This window comes from Serinus canaria, chromosome 3 (genome assembly GCF_022539315.1).
Source record: "Serinus canaria isolate serCan28SL12 chromosome 3, serCan2020, whole genome shotgun sequence".
Taxonomy (NCBI): domain Eukaryota; kingdom Metazoa; phylum Chordata; class Aves; order Passeriformes; family Fringillidae; genus Serinus; species Serinus canaria.
Genome location: NC_066316.1, coordinates 52,440,275 through 52,467,899, shown reverse-complemented (window position 1 = coordinate 52,467,899; position 27,625 = coordinate 52,440,275). Strand labels below are relative to the sequence as shown.

At 41.7% G+C, this 27,625-nt stretch overlaps 1 protein-coding gene across 1 annotated transcript in view; it reads left to right on the top strand.

Annotated features, from left to right (window-relative positions):
- The window catches only part of PLAGL1 (PLAG1 like zinc finger 1), a 44,761-nt gene extending 17,136 nt beyond the window's left edge, over positions 1-27,625 (top strand). Inside the window, exons 3-8 of the mRNA XM_030236377.2 lie at positions 14,917-15,072; positions 16,142-16,254; positions 18,528-18,677; positions 22,100-22,219; positions 23,727-24,223; positions 24,606-27,625. Coding sequence (XP_030092237.2) covers positions 14,917-15,072; positions 16,142-16,254; positions 18,528-18,677; positions 22,100-22,219; positions 23,727-24,223; positions 24,606-25,881 — 2,312 coding nt within the window. The 3' untranslated portion in view covers positions 25,882-27,625. The remainder of the gene's footprint in view (positions 1-14,916; positions 15,073-16,141; positions 16,255-18,527; positions 18,678-22,099; positions 22,220-23,726; positions 24,224-24,605) is intronic.

The window sequence follows — 27,625 nt, the reverse complement described above, 5'->3', positions numbered from 1 at the left end:
TGTACTCATGATTGATGTCTTTTATCTGAAGTATAAAGTCTGCTTTTACATTTGCGTTTCTTCTGGGACATCTGTGAAACAATATTACCATTATAATCAATGGGATTGTTCTTGGAGTAAAGCATGACTTAATGTGAGTAAAATTGTAAAAATCTGGCCCAAGTATAAGAACAGACTGGTTCATTGAGATTTAAAATTGCAATTCTGTCTAAAATGTTTTATCTATCTTTGGCACAAATACCATCCCAGATTACTACAGAGTGATGTGCTTGAGGTTTTTTAATCATTTTGTGAATTTAACTCCTGTGCTTCCAAGGCATCATTATCCCAGTCACATCCAGATCTCCTGCCTTATCATTATTATTTGTCCTTCTTTTTAACAGACAAGTGCTATATCCTTATGCTTTGCTGTTGTAACTACCACGGGAGGTTGTTGCTCACGTTTCCCAGATACTTGCACTCTCTCACTCCGGCTTAAGTTATCTGAAACATTAAGCACATTTTTTTCTGCTTGTTGATCTGATCTACATGCTTTCTTTTGGAGTCCCTCCAGTGCCTCAGCTGCCTTTTTTTATCATTGCCTCCAATGGCTGCCCGGCTGCACACTGTGCCAAATAAGAGAGGGAACATACATTTTATCATTCTTCCGTACTTCCTTAGAGGAACAAGGAAAATAGGATTGGGGTTTTTTTCATTAACTGCAATCAGTTAATAAATATGAAACCATCAGTGGCTTAATGGAAGATACAGTTATAAGTGGAGATCAAGTTATTTGTTAAAATGCATTTTTTAAATTTCTTCTGCGAAATGGCAATTTCGGGGCATGCTTAAGTACCATTTAGATACAGAGAGAACTCTAAACCAAGGAATGCAATATGCCTGACTGTATTGTATGCAACAGGCAAAACTATTATCAGGAGTGAAATATTAAGGAAAGCAGAGGGCAGTGTGACTGCACAGGAGTCGTGGTCAAGACTCCTCAGCTGTACTCGGATGTTTGTCTCTTTTAGCAGTTTTATCTGCTGGCAGTTTAATTTCTCTGTTTTTCAGCTCAGCAACAGTGCCTTTCTTGTGCTCCCCCTAATGATCAGGGAACTAGAGAAGCTATCACCTGAGTAGATACTGAAGGAGTGTGTTCTGCTTGAAGAAGAGGAGGCTCAAGGGGATCAAGTCATGGTCTTTCAGTACAAAAATGGTGGTTATGGAAAAGCAGCTGGAAGCAGCCTTTCCCCAGGCATGCACTGTGACAGCATGAGAGGAGATGGCCACAAGTTGCTTCAGGGGAGGTGCTTGTGGATGCAAGGGGCATTTTCAGTGGGGAATCGATCAAACATTGGAACAGGCTGCCCAGGGAAGTGGTGGAGTTACCCACACTGGAAATATTCAAGATACAGCTTGACAAGGCCCTGGGTAATGCTATTAAAGGGCCTGCATTCAGCAAGAGTCTCAGCTAGTTGATCATTACAGGTCTCCTGCAACTTCAGTAATTTTGCAGTTTGGTATTTCCTTGTGTTCTCAGCTGTCTTCTGTGCAGTGAGCCGTCATCCCTACCAGCTGTCCCTGGTCTTCTCAGTATTGTACTGCTTGTGCTATGCCAGATCCTGTGATACTTGCTCATGTTAGTGGGATGGACATTTGTCTTATCGCTTGGAGACGTGTCAATGGCCCAGAGGCAGTGCTGAGGGAATTCTCCAGGCTCCAGCTGGTGGGTGTTTGTGACAGCTGGGTAGTGCCTTGGTGAAACGTCAGTGCACAGGAGAATGCTAAAGAATGACATGGCAAATCTGTACAGGTGTGAATTGACTTCAGAGTTTTATGTCTGTCTGCATATAAATAAATATTTCAGGGCCAGTCTATGAGCTCAGTACTAGCATATACTAACAAGCAGCAAACACTAGGGTGTGTGTGAGGGATAATATCTACCAGAATGTGTTCCAGTTAAGGAATTTGGATATAACCATCTGTGGAGGAAAAGAGAAGGAGATGAGGAGCATTTAGACTTGTGGAGCTGGTGCCAGGTGGTCTCAGCACCAGGTCTCTGGCTCTTACTGTTTAGCAGTAGATGTGTAGCCTAACCACCGGTCCTTAAGCTTGACCATGACATTGTCTTTTGCTAATGCTTGGTTCAATACAAGGCCAAATTTTAGCATTAATAATCTTGTTCCAGGTTACAGTAATGAAGACAAGATGTATAATGAAAAAAAAAAGTAAAATTCTAACCAAACTTGAACAAACACCCTTAAATTCCTTAGGGAAAAGCCCACTGCAATCTAGGGCAAATTGCACAAAGAAAATATCATGGTTGCACAATACAAGGGCTGCTGCAGCTAGACCTCAAACTCCAGCAGCTAAGTCTTCAAGCTTGTGGAAATAAATCAGAAAAGCCAACATTCCAGAGAAGTTTCAGCACAATGAATTTGAGGTAGCAAACATTTCTCCGATTTAGATGGAGAAGCTGAGGAAAAAAAAGACGTTTATGAAAAGTCTGTCAGCTACTGAGGTTCGGCTGGTCGGGGAAGCAACAGACTTCCCTTGGAGCTTGTTTTCCTTATTATCCTTGGATGAACTGGTGTGCAGTATATTATGCTGCCTGAATGTAGGGGTTTGTCACGGTTAGTGCCGGGGGCTGTCCCAGGAATGCAGGAAGGCGATGGGCATGAATGGAGCGTGCAGTGGTCGGTGGGGATGGAGCCCGCTCTTCGGGAAACCTGTTGCTGCTCCTCTCAGCCCAGCCGGCCAAAGCCAGGCAGGAAAGGAGGTGGGTCTTTGATCTCTTTGTTGTAGCTGTTCCCTGGGAATTCGCTGAAATCAATGCCCTGTTTTCCTGAAGAAATGAATGGCTATGCCTAACTAGCTTTGTGAAGCGCTGGGGAATTCACTGCTTCTGTTTATTGACAGCTGAAAAGGAGCACATGGTCCTGAATGGGTCCTCCTGGGGAAACAAAACAGAGCAGAGTTAGACTTAGTTGAATACAGGGGCATTTGGAAAAGTCTGCTGAAGGAGGATGACATGGTTCCTTACACCCTGTACTAGCATAGCCTGACTTTTTACTAAAATTGCCATTTAAAATAAGGTAAGGTTTGTTTTGATTTCCCATATGTAGTGCGATTATGAAATGTTTGCAGTTCTGTGCTTGAGTGCAAAACCAATGTTTGAATTGTATTCTGTCATGGGAAATACCTAAGTGACTCTTGTGCTGTTTCCAGCCTCTGTGTGAATTCATTTGTTCTTTATCTAGTGGTGACTAATGAATATGAAAAGTAATAGAAAATCAGTATTCAGGTCTTCCAGTCAGGTCCTGAGCATCAATCATTCATGTAAGCTATGATATGTAATTTTTTATACCTTTGAAAATCAGCTGGCTTGCATCAGATGATTTCTTAACAGGTACAGACTGCTGTGTCAATACTTACACACAAGACAGTGACTAACAAGAGGGCCTGTCTGGCAGAAAATCTGGGAATTTCAAAATCCTTTGAAATGTGAGGATATATTTCCAAACCTCTGTTTCCATGTGTGGACTCCAGGCAAGAGGCAGACTGACCACTACGTGAGCTGCTGGCTTTAGGTGTAGGTGTTTTTTTTGTAAAGACAGAAAAGAATAGCGAGAGAAGGATGATAATGAAGAAGCAGTATTTTCATTGTGCAAGTCCAGAACAGTTTATTAGACCAAGGGCATTTGGTGTGTAATTCATATGTAAATTTTCTACTGAAAACAGGAGAACAAGTTGCCAGAGTTTCTATATTAGTTTCTGTGGTGACTGAAGGAAAAGATTTCTGGGCTCATGCAGCTACAACTTCCAGGTGTGGCCCACTTACGATAGCAGGAAAAACCTTAAGCAATGTCATTTCTTCCTTTGTTATTTTAAGTGTAAGGGCGAGCTCAGAACAGAGTAATTGCCAGCATGCAGACTCACTCATTCTTACATGGCAGTAGGAATTGCTGGGGTTTTGTTGTAAAAGTGTCTGTGCAGTAGTTTGGGGTGCAGTAGTTTGAAAACTCTCAATTAGTCCCCTCATTTTGAGAGAAATGCTTGGGAAGTTTCATGTTTTGTTGGAATAGTTTGTGTTCCTCAGTCTGGCATTTTTTTCTTCAAGTGATTTTGAGCTAGTAATCTTAACTAGTTTTGTTGCATTTTGTGCTTTTCCTAGCAGATAGCTTATCTGTTTTTCTTGGAAGAATTTGGGCTCCATATGCAAACATACTTTCTTTAGATTACTTTGTGATCCTTAAAATGAAAATACATTGCTTAACTGTAGAGCATCAACATGTTTGCTTGTAGCTTCTGCTGTTAAGTTGTCAAGATTTTCAGAGAGAAAAAGCAAAAAAAAGCAAATGCATTTGTAATTTTGACTCCGATGTGGAAACACTGAACTCAAGCAGGCACATATCAAAGTTTGTAGGCTCTGTTGTCATTATTGTTATCCGAATGTGTCAAGACTGTTTTTGACCCCACTTAAGTGTATTTATGCATGATAGGCATTGGAAGCCATTAAAATGTAAAGCTAAAGCTAATATAAAGTTAACATTTAAGTTGGACAGGAGATACATTTGTGGGTCCTTTTAGTGCTGTAATCTTGATGTGTTATGAAAACGTTGACCAGTGCGGGTTCCTGGGTACTTGTAGTGGTGCAAACAGAAAAGGATCGCAGCTGCGGAAAGCTCAGTTGGTCGGGGCTTTGTTAGTTGGTGTAATGGGGAAGCAAGTGGATGATTCATGTGTGACACGGAAGGTGGCACTTGTTCCCCGTTCCTCGGGTGATAAGACAAGGCAGAGTGCGTTATGTTTAACTTACTGGACTGGAAGGTGCTTAGGCAGATGTGAGTGGGGAGGTGAGTAGGGATGCTCTGGCGGGACAGTTGTCTCTTTGCCTCTTCTAACAACTTTATAAAATATGAAATTGTTTGGGCCTGTTGGCAGTGTTGAAGTGGACAAGTATAAAATATTTGATTTCTTACCAAATACAAGGTAAGATATGTAATCATACACAGCCTTAAGTAAATACGTATGTTAAATAACCAGAGTTATGCAAATACGTATCTGAGGAAGGGTGCATTTCTCCCAAGGTGATGCCTTTAACATCTGTTCATCTTGTTTTTCGAGCTAGGAAAGTATGAAAACAGGAACAAATTCTTTGCAACTTTGCATTGCAAGATTGCTTCTTAGATTCATGTAAGAATTTGTTTGTGTGTGTGTGTGTGGCTTTTGCAAATAATTTTTTTAAAACTATAGAATAATCAGAAATCTATAAAAAGTGTTTGAATTTTATTTGGTCTCAAACTGAGATGACTGTCAGCAGAATAAATAGAGCTGTATGGAGATACTTTATAATCTGAGTTAAGAGCTTAATCTATAAAAAATCTGCAATTTTTTTAAACCCACAAATTTTTGCAACTCTCATGCAATTCTCTTACAATAATCTATAATCATCTACTTTGTATTTCCGTGTCTTACAGGGCTGTCCTTATGCCTCAGGAGAATAGTTATTGTAAGGAAAATGTACTACACTGCTGTCTAATTTGTTGCTGCCAATCTTATCAGCTTTTTTTGCTCGGTCTGTTAAAGAAGTGCAGGGAGAGATAATTTCTTTATTACAATATCAGTCAAGACAGTAGCTAATTATCATATGGTTCCCAAAAAAAATGCTTTTTGTAGGAAAAAAATTAATGTTGGATCTTAGGAAAAAGAAAATGAGTGAATGGAAACACAGACATGATGCTTGCACATGTGAGTATTTTTTCCCAGAAATAAATTTTTGTGTCTGTTCAGCAGCAGAGCTTCTCAATGCCTATGTGGGTTTTTTTTTTAAAGAAATCACTCCATGCCTTAAAAGAGGAGAATAATTTAACAGGGTCATAAAGGCTAAGGATGAGAGTCTCCTACCCATTTTGTTCCCAGAGAGGCTGGGAATCAAGCATGCTTTTCCTGTTGGAAATGAAGCAAGGAATAACAGAAGTTTTCTGTTATGAAGGGGATGCATAGTAAGAGCAAAAGCTGTTCTGCTAAGCTGTTAACTACCCTTCATTTGCTAAAGCCAATGCTTTTAAAAGATATCTCCTTCATTTTGGTATTTAAGATAGATACTTTAGGGTTCATTGATCAGAAAAAAAAAAGTTTTTTGTTTTTCTCTTGGGTGAGTGGGAATATCAGCAGGAAGTTTGGATGGCTCACTGAGGAAGTTAACTCATTTTCCAGTTTTATTAATAGCTTCTGCTGAATGTAATATGGACTAGAGTGTTCTTTCAGGACTCCAAGGTCTCAACCCTGACCAGTCCTAAGTGTCTATGTATTCACTTCTCCACGTGGACTTCTTTCTTTCATCATGTGGCTGCTTGCACATCAGTGCAGCCACGTGCACAGACTAATACCTGCAGAAGGGGGTCCTAGGGTGCAAACACTGCACTTTGATTCCCAGTAGCTGGTTTTGCTTCATATTGTTATATGTGCCTCTAAAAATACCAGCTTCTGCAGCCACAGGATAAATATGGTATCTCTTCACTCTGCATGCCATGCTTCCTCTTTGCATTCTACAGCAAACTCATGTTACCTTCTCCAAGGTGTGTCTACCTGCCTGATTCATTCTTCCAGTAAGCAGCTGGAAATATATCCCAGCTGCTAATGTCTTTGCTGGTTTCCTTAGGAGAGGTAGCTTTTTTCACCATGTTTTCCACCAGTCTCTTCAACACAACATCTGAATTTGCTGGCCACTAACAACCAAGTTCAATGAAGGAGCAAGAGACCCAATCTAGGGTTCCCTTTTAAGGGAATGTTGCAAGGCTTGGAAATATTTCAAGTAATCGATACTAAGCTTTAGTCGTTATAATTGCTGCACTTCCTTTATCAGAATTGAAAACGTGCAGTTGACCTGCCATCAATAAAACTGCTGACAGTATTAATGCACTTAATGTGGTAGGTGTGTGGGGCAATGTGCATGTGTATTTATACATGTGTGCATTTAGGAAGATGTATTGTATGGGGTTTTTTCTGCTATTACAAAGATGGAAGATTCTGGTGTCGGTGTTGAACTGCGGCAGTTGCATTCACATTTTCCACTAAAACATCTCACACTAAAATAAATCAACTGTCCTGCCTAAAATCTCTCCAAAAGGAAAGTGTTTGAGATACATAGAATGCTTCTGCTGTGGTAGGTAGAATTTGTTGTGTGGTGATGCAGTTTAGGGGGTCCAGCATGCAGTCCAGGAGCCACAGGGTGCCTATGAGCAGTTTGAATATGACTCTCCTGGTGGCTGTCTCTGTTTCTGTGACAGGGGCTTTTAGTCTTGCCATCTACAGTATAGAAACAGCACAGTTTATGATTGGACAGTCTAGTGAAGACCTAAAGCAAGCAGAAGGTGTCATAGACAAGGAGCCACAGCCTTGCACCTAGTTGGACTGCTGCTGGCTGCTGGGGAAGATGGGCAGAGTGCAACAGAAGAGCTTTCCTCTCAGAGAGCTTTTTGCTGGGCATTTCATAGGACCACACTATGCTGCCTCAGGTTCTTTCTCATAAAAAGTAGTAGTTGCTTCTGTGAATTTGCTGTTAACCTCCTTCCATGTTTCTTGGTCTTAGTTTTATATGACTTCATGCCAAGACAGTGGAGAGAGAGGAAAAGAAGGAAAAAAAAACCCTGGAAAATCCAACTGCATTTTTCAATGTGATTGTTTGAAATGTGCTCAGCTTTCAGCAGAAAGAGAAGTCTCTTTGTTTGTGCTGATTAGAAGCTATTACAGGTAAACTACGGGAGGTGACTTCACTTGAGCTGTGCTCATTTGTGTATATGCATTCTGATAACAACCAAACCCCATGTGGTGTACTGGAAATGTGACACGTAAGTTTTATCCCAAGAATAACCAGAAAATGATTCTTTTTTAAAATTAGCTTTCAATCAATCAATAAATTTTTTGACCTCAGGTCATTTTTAGATGAATGAACATACCAAGAGCTGTGATAAATGAGTTGATCAGACTGCAGTGAAGTTTGCACCTGCATACTTTCCCTCCTGTTTGGTTTGTTGGGGCTTTTTTCTCCTTTAGTTTTGCAGGAAAGATGTGTAAGTTACTGCCTTTTCCAGTGTTCAGACAGTGAAGGTAACTTTTTTCTGTGGAGTTTGTAGGATGCAGCAGAGCACAGGTGTGCTTTTGCTGCACAGCCTTCATGGGAACATGCTGGAACTGCTGAATTCCATAGCCCAGCTGTGCTCCTTGAGGTTTCTCTGACTGTTTTGCTCCTCAGATTTGCTAGACAGAACAAGCACGGTAGAAAGCCTCACTGGGATTGGTGTGAGACTGACTTTTTATGGAAAGCTGTTTCAATTCCTCTGGGCTATGCCTGTTGTAGTACTTCATAGCCACCAGGTGAAAGACTTGCTGTTCCCTGATGAGCTTGATTATTGTCATGATTACTCCCTATTAGGAAGGAGTAATGAATCATAGTGTTTGTTATCTTGTATGTGTTTGTATAACAAATAGTTCCGCAGCTTGGAAGAATTTACATTTTGGAACTTGTGCCAGGAAAATGGACATATGCTTTCTGTGAAGTTTCTTTACAGTCAGATAAGTGCTGAGCAATCCTTCTAGAGGCATTCTTCCATAAGAACAGCTGGTCAGGATCATACTGCTGTAAGGAAGGAGCAGGTGCCTTGACAGGTGATCTGCCACTGCTGAAAACAACTCTTCTTCCAGATCTTCATTCTTTTTGGGAGCAGAGGCAAGCACAGGGAGGATGGAGGTGAGGTGAGGGAAGGTATCAGCAAATCAGTGGCTGGGTCAGGGTGCTTGGGGGCCAGGTTCACCTGCAATGCTGGGTTTTAGGAAATCAGCTTGACCTGCCGGTCTGACTGAATGTATGGGGTGGGGTGGCAGTAAGGCATGTTTGCTGTTCTCTTTCTCTGTTTCTGCCTCCAAATATAGTAACTCAGTTTTAAAGTTTTACATTTTAGTAGAGTGAGGTCATGTTCCCATGAATATGTTTAATGTTCAGAATGATTTCTGGGATGTTTGCAAACCACCTACTGTTCTCCTTCCCAGGGAGGGGGCCCCAAGAGCAGTAGGCATTTACGTGCAGGGTGCCACTAATGCCTGAGCAGGACCAGGACTCCTCCTCACCCTTCACCTGTGTCTCAGGAGCTCCCATACTCTCACTAGAAAGCCCTGGCATGGCAGCACAAGGCCTTGGTAAGGGGCCAATATTGCCCCAGCAGTGTGTCCAGTTTCTGTGCTGGTGCCGCCAGGTAGGGGCTGCAAGGCTTCAGGGTTTCTGTGTGTCAAAGACAGGGGAACTCTGCTTGAAATCTAAAGTTTACCTCTCAAGCACACAGGAGTAAATCTGCCTTCTTTTTTTTTTTTTTTTTTTCCCCGTTCCTTGTCAGGGTGGTGTTATTTTGGGTGCCAGATTATGGAAAACACTGCACCCGCTTCCCAAATAATACAGTGTCATGCACAGAAGTGCAAGTTTTCAGTCTTTATTCAGGTGCATGATTATGATTGCAAAGCCAGCCTGTAGTGGGCTTTCTTGATTTATGTATTTTTTCTTTTTTTCCATGCAGAGCCGGGCAGTTGCTCGTCTCTGCTAATGCAAGGTTTTGGTGTATGACATAGAAAAGACATGAAAAGGAGACACTGAGGAAATGTTCACCTATTTTGATGCTGGACTAGGGAACAGCTTTTCCAGTTAACAAGTAAAGATCATTCTGTAGACAATTTAGCATAATAACATCTAAGAAGTTAATGGGGTTTGAATAAAATTATTCTGAATTCTGGTAATTATGACAAGTTCTGTTTTACTTCAATATAAATAGAATCAATTATTAATTGGTTAAGAGCTTTGTTTTGCACATCAAACTTAGGCTATAAGGCCTCTTTCATAAATGTTTTTTTCAGAGAAAATGTGTGTCAGTGGCCCACAATAATGGGAAAATAACTTGTGATTAACTGTTTGCTTATTGAGTACTTTGAATTTTTTGCCAAATAAATTGTAGAACAAGGATTCCAAACTTTTCCAGCACAGTGCTGCAGAACAAACCACAGGCTGGAAACCCTCATGCACCTTTGGCTAAGAGAACCAAGACTGGCATGTGCAATGTACTTCAGAAAATATCCAGGAGGTGTTTTTGCAGTGTTTCTCTCTGTGAAGGCTGAAGAAGGCTAATGGAGTGCCACAGTTTTACTCTGGAATAAATTACTGTTGTTTGCTATGCAAATCTTATGATTGTAATTAGGCTAGGATTTCAACTGCTGTGTACACTGATCTTTGTTCCCTCTGCGCATGGGAGCTAATTCTAATGCTGCAAAACAGCGCACCAAATGCCAAGGTCTGCTCAGCCTCTGATCATTTCCCACAGGGTGCATTTGCTCCAAGTGGACAATTGAAAAGAAATGATTTACCTCTGCCTTCACAGGGGATGTAATTGCACCGCAGGCGTCTTGTGGGCCACTGAAAGGATCAGGTACTGTAAAGTCTCACTTGGAGGCAGGGGTGGGAGAAAAGGCAGGGAGGAGGTCCTGATAGGCATCTAGTTTTCAGCATTCTGGGTTTAAGAAGCGATGTTCTGCTGCTGACTGGGTAAGGATCCAGTGGCATGTGTGAGCTATCGGGACAGTGATTGCAGTCCTTGGCATGGCTATGTATAGCTCCCGTTATCTGTGCAGCAGGGCTCTGTGGAACCGCAGCCCGTGGCTCCTCGCCCGCACTAATGAGCTCTCCCCGAGGCCGGGCTTGTGCCTCTGGGGGTGGCACGGTGCTCCAGCCGTGCTGCTGTTTTGGAAACCAGTTTGTTGACTGTGCTCAAGTCCAGCTTGCCCAAGCTGCCGTGCCAGCTTGGCTACCGTTGGCTGCGGGAGCTTGTCCCAGTGCAGCGTGGTGGCCCCAGAGCTGTCTGGAGGACGAGGCAGGCTGGCAGCTGAGGCTGTCAGGCTGTTTAGGCTGCAGCAAAGGAGAAGTATCACCTAGACCTGGACTGGGGCGAAGCACCAGCGTGGTGAGGACAGTACAGGTGAGCCACACTCGCAGCCCATTCTCCTCCCTGGGAGCACAGCCACCAGTGTCCAGTGAGCTCATGTGGTGGGGGTGCATCCTGTGGGCAGTGGGTCTCAGTTTTGTGATGACCCAAAGAGCAGGGGAAAGCCAGGGGTTGGCTGCTGCCAACCATGCCTCCCAGTATGTAGGAGAAGTGGGAGCAGAGGCATTCAGGTGCAGGGGTACTAGCTGGGGGGTGTCGGGGAGATGCACCCACCCCTCTCTTAGCCCCTCCAGGGGTGGCTGGCAGGGGTGAGCGCCTTGTCCTTGCGATTGAGGTGGTGGCTGCACACCCGCAACCTGGTCAGAGCCTGCAACTGCTCCAGGGCTGGGCGCTTCGTATACCTGCCTCCCCTCTGCTGCAGGGAGGTCCAGCAAAATAAAAATCTTAACAGCTGCAAGATCTATTAGCTTGTGCAGTTTTATATACAGATAGAGAAAAAGGCATTATTTGGAATTTTTTCAGAATCATTGTGAGGACAGAGGAAGAATGAAGAAGTACTCTCTAGGGGACAATATAGCATTGTTTTTGTAAGGATGTAGTAAATGACACAGTCTGGTTTTTAACAGCTTGTAACTCCTGTAAATCTTGTTTATTTATTTTTGTTGCCTGCTCATCTAAATCACAACAAAGCAGAGGAATAGTGGCAGTTTTACTTTTTCTTGCATGTTTGGACATGACCTGGAATCCATTAATTTTGTTTGTGTAAATGCAACTTAAGGAAGCAAGGAAACTGAAAAAGTGTCGAGGTATTAAGATGCCTAGCAAAAAGCAGAAAAAATCTTCTTTGCAGAAAGTGATTTTTCTGACCAAGTGTTTTTCATTTCTTGTGCTAGTACAACAAAGTGTATGTTGTTTCTGTACCTGTATGCCCCCTATTTCAGAACAGGTTAGTGTGTGTTCTGAAGCTGTTGTTGAAAAAATATATTTTGCTTAATTAGCCAAGTTAAAAAGTGGTATAAAGTGTGTGTGAGCTTTACAAACTCTGTGCTGTGGCTCTATGTACATTCCTTTGCTAACAGCATCTGTAATTTTGCATTGAAACACAAAGGATCATTAATTGTCTCTGAGAAAGGATATGAACTTAACAGTTTTGCACTGTTAGTTTTGGGGAGAGAAATTACAAAGATCTCAGTTTCCTTCAGTAGCTCCTAAAGTTATTCTATTTGCAGTGTTCCAGTCCTGTTTTTCTGGTACACCTGGCAATTTTTAGAATGCAATAAATTTGCAGTCAGGGTACTAACACGTTGGTGTGGGGTCCGAAATACTGCGTAGTGAATGTAATTCCAGTATGCCTGTTATTAAATAACTTTAGTCATTCTAGTTATCTTCATGACCCAAATACATAGAAAACTTCAGAACAAGTGTTGGACAGCTCTGGGCATTTCACAGAATTGCTGAATATTCTGAGTTGGAAGGGACCCACAAGTGTGATCAAGTCAAACTCTTAAGTGTACAGGGGCTGAACCCACAGCCTTGGTGTTAGCACCAAGGTGCTGGGCAGCTGTGCCAGGTCAGGCTCCCAGGTGCTTAATAGCACTTCCAGCCCTGCAGGTAGTTTTGTGCAGGGCTAGCTGATGTCTCTGTGGTGCTGCTGCTGAGGTGTGCTGCCTTGGCAGCTGTCTGTGGGGCTGCTCAGCTTGGAGACCCTTGCTCAACACCCAGGTAGATGCAAAGGGGTTCCTGATTTTAGAGGAGAGCCTCTCTACTCCCAATGTGTGAATCATTGCAGACCTTATGTCCTGTATCTGGAGGACCAAGGAGGGGTAGTTAATGGAGCACTACTGCAGAACTTGGAAGCTGATTCAAGGGATACCCTTTGCCCCCTGCTTTCCCTTTCCAGCCTTCCTGGGAGCTGCCCACCCTGGAGCCTTGGAGGTGGGCACTGCCTCGGGGCAGCTGGAAGGTTTGCTCAGGAGCTTGCTAGTGATGAATCACAGAGGTATGGCATGGATTGATAAGGTCGTGTACTTATGATTAGACACATCCTTCCTCTAACAGCGGTTCTTTGTCTCCATTTTGCTTTTGGTAATGTGTTTCGGCCGTTTGCATACAATGACTCTCCAAGCAGGAGCTGTTTGACTTGAGACAAAGTCACTATTATTCCAAGCAAGCTCAGGAAGCCCTCTTAATTTAGTTGCCTCGGAAGGGTGAATTTATTTAAAAGCCAATTAAGTTAAATCACCAAGGAAATATTTTTATTTTCCTGCAGCCTTGCAGCTATAAAGGACTTTTGGGTACATAAACAAATGTAGAACAAGAAATATATAACTGGCAGCTGTATTGTTGGGCTTTTTGTGCATTTTAAGTGATGGCTGTAGGGGGCATGTTCTTTATCTGTAGCACTAGCAAAAATAAGTAATGTTTTTCAGCTATTCACAGTGCAGGTATGTAGCCTGGAAGCCGTGGAAGAACAAAACTTCCATGGTCCACAAATTATTGAAAAATACTGACTATTGTAGTGCCTGCAGCCTGACCAACACACAAGTCTATCTCCTCAGCTGGAGTTGATGGAGAGCCCAGAGAGCTAGGTAGGAATACTTTAGGCTTATCTGGGGAGATTTTGGACTAGACTCTCAAGGTGCATAATTCAGTCGCGTGCCTGTTTGTGTTTACAAACAGAAGCCTTTTTGGGGTACCCTGAATATGACATTTCTGATGCTACCATCCTTTTCCAAAGACTAGCTCTGATGTCTGCCCAGGCAGTGTCTCCTGAGCCCTTTTATGCCCCTTGGTTATGAGCCCCTGTCAGAGATGACGCCTCACCTCTCCTGCCCCAGTCTCTGCTACAGTGCTCCCCTGGGCTCTCCTGGCTGCTCTGGCTCTCCTCCTCTGCTCTGTATTGTCACTTACTGAATAGACTTGCTCAGCAGAGTTTTCAGAAGGAAAACAAAACGAGGTAGTCATGGATGACCAATACCAGCTTTTCTTTTTAACTCGGTCGTAAAGCATTGTTGGCTCACTGGTTTGGTTTCTACTGTCTATAAAAAGGTTTTGTGCAAGAAGTCCCCTTTTTCCCATCGCCCTGTGTGACACCAGTGCTGAGATGACCTTCTGCTGGAAAGTCTCATTGCTCAGTTTTGTCACTGCTCTGTATGAGTTTCCCTGGCAACCAGTTTGAGCTGCACTGAACCAAAAATATCTCACTGTGCCGGGGGAAAGTCAGTTTGCAGGCATGTATTTCTCTTTAATGAGTTTTCTGGATGGTCCTTGTGTTCAGCCTGCAGATGTCATTATTGGAAACCAACAACTGGGAGATGTACTGTGCCCCTTTTCCTTAATTCCACGGGCAGAGCAGCCCATGAGGAGGCTGCCCCTGCATGATTGTCAACAGAGATGTGGCTGGAGGACCCATCATACTCATTTCTCATGGTACCCTGAGGGTCTCATCTTCAACTGAGTATGGTCTGTGCAGCAGACACAAAGTCTTTCTTGGATTTCTTGGATCTCGGCAAATTTCAGAATTTCTTAGTCACAGAATGGGTAAGGTTGGAAGGGACCAACCTTACCTAGGTTATTGCTAACAACTTTGTCCACATTTCTGTATAAATATATGCATCTTTACAGCCGGGCATGCAGTGAAGTCCAGTTTTGTTGCCATCCTTGTCTCTAAAGGTATCATTTGTGACGCCTCTGAATGAGAAAATGTACAGATCTTTGGAGGTCAAGACGCACCAGTTTGCTCAGGAGAGAATGCTCAAACTGGAGGTGTTATTTTAAACCATCCTTGTTTAGTTTTGACTTGCAGATAATCTTTTCACTACCTCATGTAGAAGACTGATGTGAAGAAAAGCATTCGTAATTCCAGATGTGTTCTCAAGACGACAAAATTAGAAGAGACAGAACTGGAAAGCAGTTGGTCATTTTTAGTAACAGGTTCCCTTTTCTGGATTTGTAGGGTGTGAGGATTGCGGTAAAAGCCTTATAGGAGAATGCAAACTCCACGGACCGCTCATCAGGGCTAAGGACAGGGTTATTCCCAGCCGAGCCCGCCTCACCCTACCTCACTACCTCACTTTGCGAGTGTTGGAGCTGAGAGCTGGAAACCAGCAGAGTAAGTATTCTAGTTCTTTTTCCCACATTTGAAAAAAAGGAGACAAAGACCCTGGCCTGTTTTCATGAGTAACTCAAAGCACAATCATTGGGCATTTGCGTTATGAAGACTGTTTTCAGCTGAGCACAGCGAAAGCTCACAGTCAGCCACTGTTTTTTATGACTGGTTTTTGGTAACAGACACATCAACTGATGGCAGGACAGTAGCCAGAGCTGGTGTGACATTTAGCTGTGAACAACCAGTTAGCTCTGCTCAGTCAATCCAAGTTTAATGAATGTTGGATTTGTATCTAATAATAACAGCCATGCACTACTGGTTTTTTTTTTTCACTTTTCCCCAAGCATGCAAAACAGGAAAGAGTATTCAATGAAAGGTCAGAAACAAAATGGTAAATGACATCCCTTATCCACCCCCTGCAAACTCCAGAGGTCACAGTGGGGTAATTTACCTTTTGCAGCATTTTCAGTTCATAGTATAAAAAGACTGATGTTTCCTTGTGAAAATAAAGTAATTTAAATGCCCAAACATGAACAAAGGAATTATGTTCTTCGCGTGCAAATTTTCCATAGCTACCTGAGTAAAATTAGTCCTGCCTAGATTGTTTTTCAGACAGAGAATGACAAGATGCCTACACTGTCACTCCCTTGATCAAGCAGTGGAATAACTGGAATGATTAAGAAGGCTAATACTGTGTTTTTATAGATTCTTTCCACTCTTATTGGGAGAGAAAAACCTCCCAAATTATGCCAAAAGGCAGAGGACTATGATAACATGAGTTTGTAGATTGAGGAGTATCAACACTCTTGTCTTGCATACTCAGTTTAACATCCCGTCGTGGATTTTTTGGTACTTCTTTATTCAATGTAGTTCCCATTAAAAATAATAAAATCAGTACCTATTTACGCCCTTTCTAGATTCTTCACCTTAGAATTATTTAGTGGGTTTATTTGTGTAGAAAAAGAATCCATGTTCTGCACTATTTTGTTTATCTCCATTTTCACAACTGTAAGCATACAAGAAATAGTTTGTGATGTCTGTAGTAATATTAGACTCTTTGTTTTCTTCACAGTCCTTGGTGTATTTGCAAAGAAAGTAATACAGAAGAGAACACAATTTGGCCCTTATGTTGGTCAACTGTCTACAAAACTGACCTGCTATGACGAGAGCAGACTAGTCCTGCAGGTAAAAACCCACTGCCTTTCTATGGAGTGCATATGTGTCTTTAGCAGCTCATACTTATTTAGGTATTTTAATCAGTCAATTTGCCGTCTGATGTAGTTCAATTTTTGTACTTTAGATGTGTAAATATGAGTGTAAATCAAATTATTAGGCAGGACAGCATAACCTCAAGTACCCAAATGTTCCTGTATACTGTGTTTTTTAGAAGTTTGGTTTCCTGCTCTCTAGTTTTACCATTTCTAGGGTGTTAAACCTATCAGTCTGATAGCTCTTGATAAGCTCTTCAGGGAGCATGGCTACTGAACTTTCTTCCCAGGTAACACAGAAGTATTTGTGCTTTGCACCATACTACTGGGAGGTTTGAGTTTGTGCACCGAGTTAGTGAGAGTGACATAAATATGCACTAAGGCACTGGCTTAGTAGGGAGAAACAGATAGGGAAGCACTTCTTAATTATTTTTAAATATTATTGTTATTAATTAATAATAATTATTAATTTATATATAGACTTTGACACACAGTGCACTACCTCAGTTTATTTAATCAGATTGTTATTTAGGGCTGGTACCTTCTGTTGCTGCTCACATAGGTTCTGACTGTTGCACCTGGACCATGACACTATAATTTGTACTTTATCCAGCAAAAATCGTGGCCTCTCAGGACTAGCCCAGCTTAGACAAATCTTCATCGACATCCTTTCCCATGGGAATTCCTTGGGAGCTGCAGTTGATTGCAATCCTCTGGGCCCCAGCCTTTGCACTTTGCTGTCAGGGTCGTGGCTGAGCACAGCTCTGTGCCATACAGTGAGTCCATGGTCAAGCCACAGACTCTGTCAGGACTTCCCAAAAGGTCATGGTTCTTCCAGAGTTTGCATTTCCTATCAGACCCTCTCACCCCCAGATAAAGAGACACCAGCAGCAGCTGTCCTGTGATACACTCTGTGTCTTCATTTGAGCTTTCTCCAGAAGCCTGGGACTAGAAAATGCTGTGTTGTGAGGAAATACTTCTGAACTTTAGTGTGAGAGCTTCAAAGTAGTAATAGCTTCAGTAGTTGCTGTAAGCTTGATTTGCACATGGAAATAATGGGAATCATCTGACAGGAAAATAACACTGTCCATCTATGAGATTTTCATAGCATGTGAACACCAGAAAAGGTTTGTTCTTCTCTATTACTAAGTATCTTCAGTCTTTTGATTAGACACTATTAAAAATGCAGAAAATGTACTTCTCTAACAATGGATAGATGAGCTAAGCACCCAGTTCCTTCCTCTTCACCAAGCCATTGTAAACCACACCCTATCCTCTATCAGTCAGCACCATTTGCTTAAAAGTATACAGTGATAAGCACAGCTCTGGCTGATGAATGGACTGTTTCTTCAGAAGAGGAGATTAGAGTCCCAGATTTCCTACATGACAGCAGTAGCTGCCTTGACTTCTCCCTAGCATGAGTATGTGACCAAACTTGTCCAGCAGGCAGGTGCTTTCATCAGAAACATGATGAAGTTAGATAAAATAGTTACCAGAAGCAATGAAAATGCAACTTTTTTTTTTTTTTTTTTTGCAGTTACTTGCTCATTTATGTGGTTAGTAGAGCAAATACACACTGTGCTGACATTAGTCGTGCAGCTTTATCTGTCCATGTTTGAGACACTGTTGCAGAAAAGCAACTGTCTTGTTTGAGGTCAGAGGTTTTTGCCTCATAGGGGCATTCTCTTGGAGGGGAATCTAGGAAGAATGAAGTAAAGAAAAAAGAAAAAGATCTGTCTGGCACAATTGTTCATTTGTATTTACTTTTGCATTGTTAAGAGGAAAAAGAGAAGACTGTTAAAATGCCATTATGTTGTATGTTACCTCTCTGGACTTGTGTCCAGCCAAGCCATACAATTGTTCCATGCAAAATGTTGCAGCACTGAAGCTTGAGATTATCGAGTGCTCAGGAAGTAGATTAAGGCATAAAGCTTATCTTTCTACCTGCCTGCACTTAGTTCTTAATATTATCTTTACATAACATAAAAAATGATGAACTATAAATGGAAAATGCATACAAAGGCCAACAGTTATTTTAGTAGTGGAGTGCTCAGCAGATATTCATTCTTCACTTTCTTTTGCACTCAGTGTTCATTTAGAGTGATCTGTTTCAAAACAACCATGATTTCAAGGGACATAGGACCAAGACAAGATAGACAACTGATGGCTGTGATTGCAAATTAAACTAATGTACCTCTGTACAGGACTTGGTTTTATCATATTTGTCCTGTTCTCCCCGCTTTGTTTCAGGTATTGAAAGATGGAGGGAAATACTTTCTGGACACTCCCAATGAGGACTGTGGAAACTGGATGATGTTTGTCCGGCTAGCCCGGAACCAAGAAGAGCAGACCCTTGTGGCTTATCAGCACTGTGGAGAAGTCTACTTCACAACAGTTAAGGTAGTTAAACCTACATTGCTCCACCTGTCATCCAAAAGGAAATTTATAGACAAAGGCTCTGAAAGACTTAACTCTCTTACAATGACAGATTGATTATATTCTGCTCACTGGATCATTACTTACATACCACCTTTAATGTCATTTAATCTGCACTAAAGCAAGCAGTGGATGGGGTTTGTCAGGAAAAGGTGTTGTGTACTTGCTGTTGTGTGTAGTGAAGAAACTGAGACAAAGAAAGATAAAAAGCATTCATGCTGATAGTGTTTAAACTGAATGCTCTTTAATGCCAGGTAGGTGTATATGGTGGGATTATTTGGCATTATTACATTCAACAGTACTTCATTCTGGAAATAACAAACAAAATAGTTTATTTTATTACATTTCTGGACACATATTGTTTTTTGAGCACATTGCCCTGTGCTCAGGAACAAGGTGCTGAGTGAATCTTCATGTACAATTTTCCTTGCTCATTAAATCTGAAGACATAACTGCAAAACTTAGAATACTGCAATGTTGCCATGAAATGATCAATTTATGTTAGAGATTCTGAACTGCATCTTTGTCTGAAGAGAGAGTACAAGGTACTCTGTGTTTATAAATGAAACTAGGACATACAGTCTTGGTTTTTATTGTTTTGGCCATTTTCTTAGGCAGAGTTGGTTTTAATCAGAAATAACTCTTTTGCACACTTGGGAAACAGAAAACTATCTGATGAACATAATGCTTGTATATCATTGTAAGCAACATTAAAATTAAAAAAAAAAGAATATTAGTGAAAAGTAGTTACTATGAATTAAAATCCAGTATTTCAATTTCATATCCAAGATAGGCACATATTTCTGTGGCATAGTAGTATTTACATTTTTTCTTCCATTTTTGTCTCTCCACCTGCACCATAAAAAAAAAAAAATATTTACTATGCAGTGGTGATGAGAGAATAGCACTTCATACCCTTAAAGTCTTTTACAACAGTATGGAGTATAGTTGATTTGGGGATTAATATCTACATAATTATTGGAAAAAAAAAAGAAAAATGTGAAATAGTATATGCTACTCTGAGACATACTTAGGCTGTGTTTGAGATTCTCATGCAGTCCATATAATTTGAGTTTTCAACTTGATTTGAAATGCATGACATTCTTGTAAAATTGACAGGATTAATAATACTGTATTTGGGAAGCATGAACTTTTCCAAGAAGTAGTTGTTATAAACTGTAACTTAAAATTTCCAGTATAATTTAAATTCTATTGAAACAGCTCTCTGCTGACTTCAGCAGAACTCTGCACATTGGCATTAACAGAGAGCTGCATCCTATACACTGACACAAAGAGTGTCCTAGGATGATGCATGTGTCTTGGAACCTTTGCTCTGCTGTGGGTCATAGGGCATTACTTGGGTTTTATTTCTCCCAAGTCCCAGTATCATTCAGGGTGCTGAGGCATCCTGCAGATTTTGTCCTGGTCAGTGAAGGCGATGGCATTGTGCTGCACTTAGGCACACCCTGCTGGTCATGCTGCCAGGCTGGCCTAGGGATGATTCTGAAGATTCGCTCTTGAGACATTTTTAGTGAAGTGTATTAAGATAAGAGTAGGATTGGCTCCTTTTCCCACTATTTTTACACAGAAATGGGATTTCAGTGACATGAAACTACCTCTACTAAAGCAGATGTGTAAGTGGCATTCTGACACCACCATTAGCTTGCTTTCTGACTTAATCGCTGCAATCCTTAGATAGAAGTGCTTTAAAAGGTAGAGAACTGTGAGGAAATAAAAATCATCCATGGTTGCTGTTGGTCTGATCCCAGGAGCGTTTCATGTGTGCACTGCACTTCTCTTCTTGTCACTGGTGGCCCGGAGTAGAAGACTACTTTGTAGTGGATTTGGATACTGATATTTAATGTCAGTTTTACTGAGATTAGAGTTTGAATTACACTGATGCACTTGCTCTCCCTTCAAAGTCACATTGACCAGCTCTCAGCTTCCCACAAAGGAGATGGCTGCTGGTCTTGGAATGCTGGGCAGAAAGTAGTGACAGTGTCGTGCTGTGCAGTTTTTTGTGGGTATCAGCCTCAGCTGTCATAGGCCAAGCTCCCAGACATCTTTAAACATTTGTATCACAATGCGTGATGGGCCTCCTACTTAATGGCTCTGCCTCATGGCCTTAATTGAGTGGAGAATTCTGGACTGACCATTTCTGTTTAGGCCAGGTGTTATCAAAATGTACACCCAACCCACAGGGGCTGTAGTTAGCAGGCAGGCTTGTGTCTGGGAGTACAAAATTCAGTTTTCAACATTAAACCCACAATTAACCCCTCACCTGTCTGCATTCACAGTTTTCAATGTCTTTTCCCTACCATGCTTATCCCACACCAATATTACAGAATAAGTGGATTTTATGATGTCACGTTTTCTGGAATAAGACTCAGCTGCTCTCTTTCTGGGCTAGTTTGCTTTTTTTTTTTTTTTTTTTTTTTTTGGTGGCACGAGTTTATCTTAGTTAAAATAAAACTACAAGTACAGTGTAGTTTGGCTCTACCCCTGTTGCAGCAATGTTGGTTTTTATTATAGATGAAGAAAATTGTGTACAGGGTCAGGGAGTAATATAAATCATGACCCCAAAGTTTAGTTTTCTCCTTTGCATTTAAAGAACTAATAGATCTTTAGCCAGTGAGTTTAATCAGGCCATCCTTTTCTCTTTGCTATATTATTGACTGAAAGTATTTGTCAGAAGAGGTCATAGTCCAGTCCAAGGAGAGATTTGGGCAAGCATGACTGAGTGGGAGACTGCAGGTTATGGGCTCCCTTAATCCTGTGGGGGAAGGCTTCAGTGCAAGGAGGGCAGAGTTACAAAGCATGCTCATAGCAAGCCTGACACCTTAGAGCCAGCCTGGGGAAGGCACCAATTTGCCTTGCAGTCCACATATTGATCAGCTCTGCACCCATGCTCAGTGTGACATATCCAGGAGGCATCCAAGATCTTGTGCATTCACAAGGCATTTTTCCTTTGCCTGTGCCCTGTAATTAAGTGCTGTGTCCAGAGGGCTTCCAGACATCAAGGAATGAGCATGAGATATTGCTTGGAAAGACTGATGGATGTCCGGACATCACAGACAAATATGTCTCACTGAGAAAAGGTTATGAGCATTGAGGCATCCCTCCTGCTACAGGGCCCCCCTGCCCCAAATCTCAGTGCATACACAATTCCACTTTTAGAAACAGAAAGTTTCAATCAAGAAAGCAGGCAGCAATGCTCAAAAAGTGCTTGAATCTTGAAACTAAGTTACCAATAATTTAAACAGAGTCAAAAAATGCAGTTTGGGTAAGAACGAAACACTGCACACCCCTGGCCCTCCTATTTTTCTTATTGTTTGGATTAGGAAAATTGTCACAAGTAAACATGTGCTGTTTTTTTCCATTCACAGCCAATTGAACCCCACACAGAATTGAAAGTATGGTATGCTGCCGATTATGCCAAATTTATGGAAGCTTCTGCAGTCTTCATTAAAGAAGAATCAGATGTCTCTCCTTTGCCTCCAGTAGCAGTAAGTACCCCTATTCTGCATTGAAGCCATCACTAGACATAGTAAATTATGGTCTATTTATGTGTTTTCTCTGCTTATATAACTCTAGCAATATAAGTGTAGGCCACAGAGTACTTTTAGCAGTTTTAGCCAAGCAGCTACCTGTCCTGTGTTTGTAATGCAGTGGAGCCATCAGATACAGTCAGGAGTAGGTGGCACCACTTGATGTATTGGAAAGACTTAAGTTGGGCACTAATTTTTGGATAACCATGCTGTCAAGCCTCAGACTTTTTTCACCATTTTCCCTTCTTTTGCTCTGACTGATTGGCCAGAGTACCCACTAATTATTTCAGTCTTTCCTGTTCAGTAACCCTTCTCTACTTATTCAAATACCTTCCCCTCTGTATCATAGCAGAAATCCTTAAACTGATAGGAGACGTTTTTTAAGTGTTGAAAACATGGCTGTGAAAATCAATACTTAATCTAGAAAGAATGTGAAACAAATGAACCAGGAATACAAATGAACCAGGAATACATGTTCCAAGAAGGCTTGTGAGGTGAGGCCTTCAGAATATTCCCCAGAAGGAAGGTGAGGGAGAGTCACAGCATCAGGCACGAGTCTTAGCAGAGAGGAGAGCTCAGTTTGGAAATTAAGATGGATTGGATACAGCCTCACCATGCTCTCCAGAGCAAGGGAAAAGAAGGACAGTTTATGAAAAACTTACATAAAAGGTAGATGAAGTTGAGGAGGTACATGATCATGCATTAATTGGAAGTATATTTCATCAGTGATGGGAGTTTTTTGGTAATTGTTTTTCATCTGAATTTTTATAGTATCAGTATTTAAAGTGAATTTAACTGAATCTAGTAGAGCTCTGATTTCCATGGAAGTAATACTTCCAAATAATACACTGCCAAAAAAAAAAAAAGGCTTTAAGTCAGGATAGGCTTGAGATCCCTAAACCTAGGGTGTTTCTTATCCAGTTAATGGAAGTCTAATGTCAAATGTCAAGCTAAGTGAGGAAGTCTCTCCTGGAGTCATTAATCATTGCTGTTTGGTAAAGCATGGAGTCAGCCCAAGACACGAGGAAATCTGTGTGGCTAAAATACATTTTTGTACAGAAACCCATCCCATTTTTGCATGGCTGGAATAGCAGATAAGCTATGTCAGTCCAAGGATAAAAGTACAATTTACAACTGTTTATGAGTAATTTCATAAATGTGACAAATGTAGAGATTTTGAAATTCAGTAAGCACAGATAAACAAAGGTGAAGAGCTCAGGACTGTTACAGTAAATGCTAAACAAAAACATATAAACCAGTATTTAGCCAACCTTACCTTACCTTCGAGTTTTTACTCCTAGACACAATCTATTGCCAATTGAACAACTAGGTGGTAGCACATGGAGGTAAATATCACCAGAGACAATGATGGGTCTTAGAAAAGCACAGGAGAAGATGAGTGAAAAGAATATGGCCCTTCCTTAGAATGTTTAGTAAGAAAGACCTGTCTCTGTTCTCATTGCAGAAAGAGCCTGTAGACTCTTGGATATGCTCCAGCTGTGGAAGCACTTTTGCAACTTTTGCTCTGCTGGAATCTCACCAGTGCATCCATAAAGACCGAGTCCTTCCTACGAGGTTCAGACCACCAAATAAATTGGGACCTGTAAAAGCAAAAAACAAACTCAAAGGGAAACTGAGAGGAGCATCATTAGGCAAAAGCATTACTCAATGCTTTGGGACCATTTCCTGTTCCTCTGCTGCAAAGTTCAGCTGTGCCAGCTCAGGAAGCACTTGTGGTGCTCTCGTAAGGTTTATTCCTAAATGGAGAAATGGTCGGTCTTCACTGCTGAAGGGAAAAGAAGTGAAGCAGCCAGATAGTTATCCCTGCCGACTCTGCGGGAAGACATTCGATTCCATTGACAAGCTCACGGTCCACGCGTATGCGCACAAAGGGGAGCGTCCCTACAAGTGTTCGCAGCACGGATGCACAAAAGCCTTCATTTCCAAATATAAACTGCTCAGGTACAGCTCTGAAGGCATTCCTTTTCTGCTGGGGGTGTGTGTGTGGGGGGAAAATATATCTTTTTCCTTTGGGGTGTTCTAGTGACAGTTTTTATCATTGCTGTTATTGATAGAATTGGATAAAACTAGTCCCCCTTAATTACGGTGGCTACTGAAAAGGATGATGTTGAGCAGTTTTAAGCTACTCTATGCTTTATGATTAACACCTCCCTCCCCCCCCAAAAATATGGGCTTTTACTAATAACCTGAGAAGTGGTGAGGATGCCTTCCTTTGAGAATTCCAGTGTTTTCAAGTTTTGAAGCTGCTAGAGTAAATGTACTAGAATAAATGTGAACACAAATAACTTTTTTTGTGTGTGTGTTTTGTTTTTTTTTCTCTTAGGCATTCAGCCACTCATTCTCCTCAGAAATCTCACCAGTGTGGCTACTGTGAAAAGACCTTTCACAGGAAAGACCATCTAAAGAATCACCTTCAGACTCATGACCCCAACAAGATGGCCTTCAAGTGTGAAGAGTGTGGCAAGAAGTACAACACCAAGCTAGGCTATAAGAGACACTTGGCTCTTCATGCTGCCACCAGCGGGGACCTCACCTGTAGGGTGTGTGCCCAGGAGTTTGGTGGTACTGAGGTTCTGTTGGAGCACCTCAAAAGCCATGCAGGGAAGCCGACTGGCAACATGAAGGAAAAGAAACATAAGTGCGACCACTGCGAGCGTCACTTCTATACCCGCAAAGATGTGCGACGTCACATGGTGGTTCACACAGGCTGCAAGGACTTCCTGTGCCAGTTCTGTGCCCAGAGGTTTGGGCGGAAGGACCACTTGACACGCCATACTAGGAAGACTCATCCACAAGAACTGCTGAAGAGCAGGTTGCAGAATGGCGACTCAGTGGGTCTCCTTGACCAGCTCTTTTCATACAGACTGAAGGAAGATGCCAGCATGCTGTCCCCTCTTCCTGAAAGGGTCCCTGGGCCGAATGGGATCGTGAATAGTTCAGAAACAGAGGAATACAACTGTTCACATCTTCATTCCCAGTCAAGTGTACAAACTGCTCTTCCTCTTGAGTCTTCTCCTCACCTGCAAAGGATGGGCTGTGCAGACAGCCTCCCGGCTGTCCCTCCCACACCATGTTCAGCAGCTGTCCCTGTCAACCTGAACCTTCATCAGCCTAACAAATATGACCTTAGTTCTACCTCATTTGCTGCAGGATCCCTCAAGAATCTACCGATAAAAGTGGATGTCAAAGGTTACAATGTGCATCTTCTCGAGGACCTGCCATTACCAGAACCTCAGTCTCTCCACAAAATCAGTATGGAAGAAGCTTCCTCAGGGCCTCTAGGGGATACTAACAAGTACCCAGTGCACAAAGAGACAGAGACAGCAGCTGAAATTGCAAGCCTGCCTTTCATGGATCTCACTCATGTGATGGGCTTCTGGCAGCTCCCATCAGGTGACAACCAGAACACTCTTGGGGACATCACAATGGCGTTTGGCTCAGAGGAACCATCACACAGGCTGAATGGCCTTGGCCAACAGCAAGGTCTTCAGCTAGCAGCTGGTGGGATGGCCATAAACCAGCTGCACCATCTTCCTCGCTCCTTTCCATCCACTACAAATTCTGTAACGTTGCCTCACTTTCACCATGCCTTCAAGTAACCATCATCCTGTGTGGGTTTTTTCCCTTTTATTTGGTTTTTTTTTAAGACTGTGCTTCTTACTTAAATCTGTTAGGACCGGGGTGGTTTTGTTTTGTTTTGAAGAAAAACTGCCCCAGATGTTTTCAAAGCACGTTATGAACATGGTAGTTAAATTCAGGATGTTAATAAACAAGAAGCTCTATTTTTCATACTGTTAGTTTTTTAGCATATGACAACAGTAGAACTAACATATTTTTGTTTCTTTTCATGCAGACAACTGAATAACTATCTTCAGTGACAGCAAAGTATCATAACAGGCACAATAAAACTATGGCTGCTGCAATAGGAGAAATATGGTTAGGGTGAATAGGAAGAGGGGGGAAATCACAAAGAAATCAATTTAATGAGCCATAAATCATAGCAAATTTGTACATGTGGCAAATGTAACAAACGATTTATCAACATCAGATAGATTTCTGTTAAGCACTTAATTAATGAACTTTATCAATCCTTAATTTAAATCAGAATCATTCCAAGAGTAAATCTTACCTCCTTGTTTCACTTTCTTCAATGAAGTTCATCACTATTATGATTATGTTAAACTAGATTTTGTTTTCTGGTGGGCAGTTCAGCTGTGTGCCTTTTTCCTAGGGCTGGAAATAACTACCACTTCCGAATGACTGTGTAAGAACTGCAGTCCTGGATACATGCAGTTCTCAGAATGGGAAGTGAATTGTCTCGAGTCAGAACAAAACATTAATTTTCTTTTAGTGCTGGATCTGTCAAGACATCAGACACTTCTCTCTCTCTCTTCCTCTCTTTCTAGTAAAACATTTGAGCATTTGCTTAAATTTGAGCTTATGGTATCTCATTGGGTCAACAGCTTGATTTTTTCAACACTTAATAAAAAATAATGCATCCTACCTAAGGGGCCTTTATTCACCTTTTGTTGATAAAAATGGCCATTGTTTAGTCTGGGAAATGATAAATAATTGCAACCATCTGAAAACATGGGCTTTCACAGAAGTCCAGCCCTGGCCAGGGAAGCCTGCACCTAAGTGGGACCCCTGTGGAGCCAGGGGCAGGTCCATGCACAGAGGGGCTGTGGTGCTGAGCTGGCGCTGGGCCCTGTTTAAAACCAGGTTCTGAACCTGCCTTACGAGTGTCAGCTGAAATTGGCTGCTGTGATAATGGCTGAAGCCATTTTACTCATGGGGGTTCTGCTCGGAAACACCGAGACTGCTGCAGTTGGACTCCAGCCTTTGTTTCTTGCAGATTGGAACCATGTGGACTTCTGGTTGTTTCCTGGGGTAAATTGTCCATGAACAGTTCCTGTGGACTGTGGGTTGGTGGGACAGTCCTATCACCTGATGCGTGAACAGGCAGAAATTGTAAAGATCACATTTTTCACTAGATGACATTATTAAACAAAGAAACAAACTCTTCACAATTTAGTTTGTTGCCTAACTCATAGTTACCAAAAAAAAAAAATCATGGTTTTAGTGGATGGCTAAATGTTACTAATGTTTAGTAGCATTACTAATTACCGTTACTAATGGATTCTGTTTCATCTGAAACAGACAGGGAATTTCTGAATCTGAATAAATTCTCAAACCCCAAGAACTCTTCCATTAAATCCAAAGAGAGTTCGTAGTACCCCATGGCCATTACTAATATAACATGGAGCAAGCATGTTCTCCTCTCCCTCATTAATCACAGGAATATTTCCAGAGAGCTTCAAATAAAAAATAATTCTTAAATGA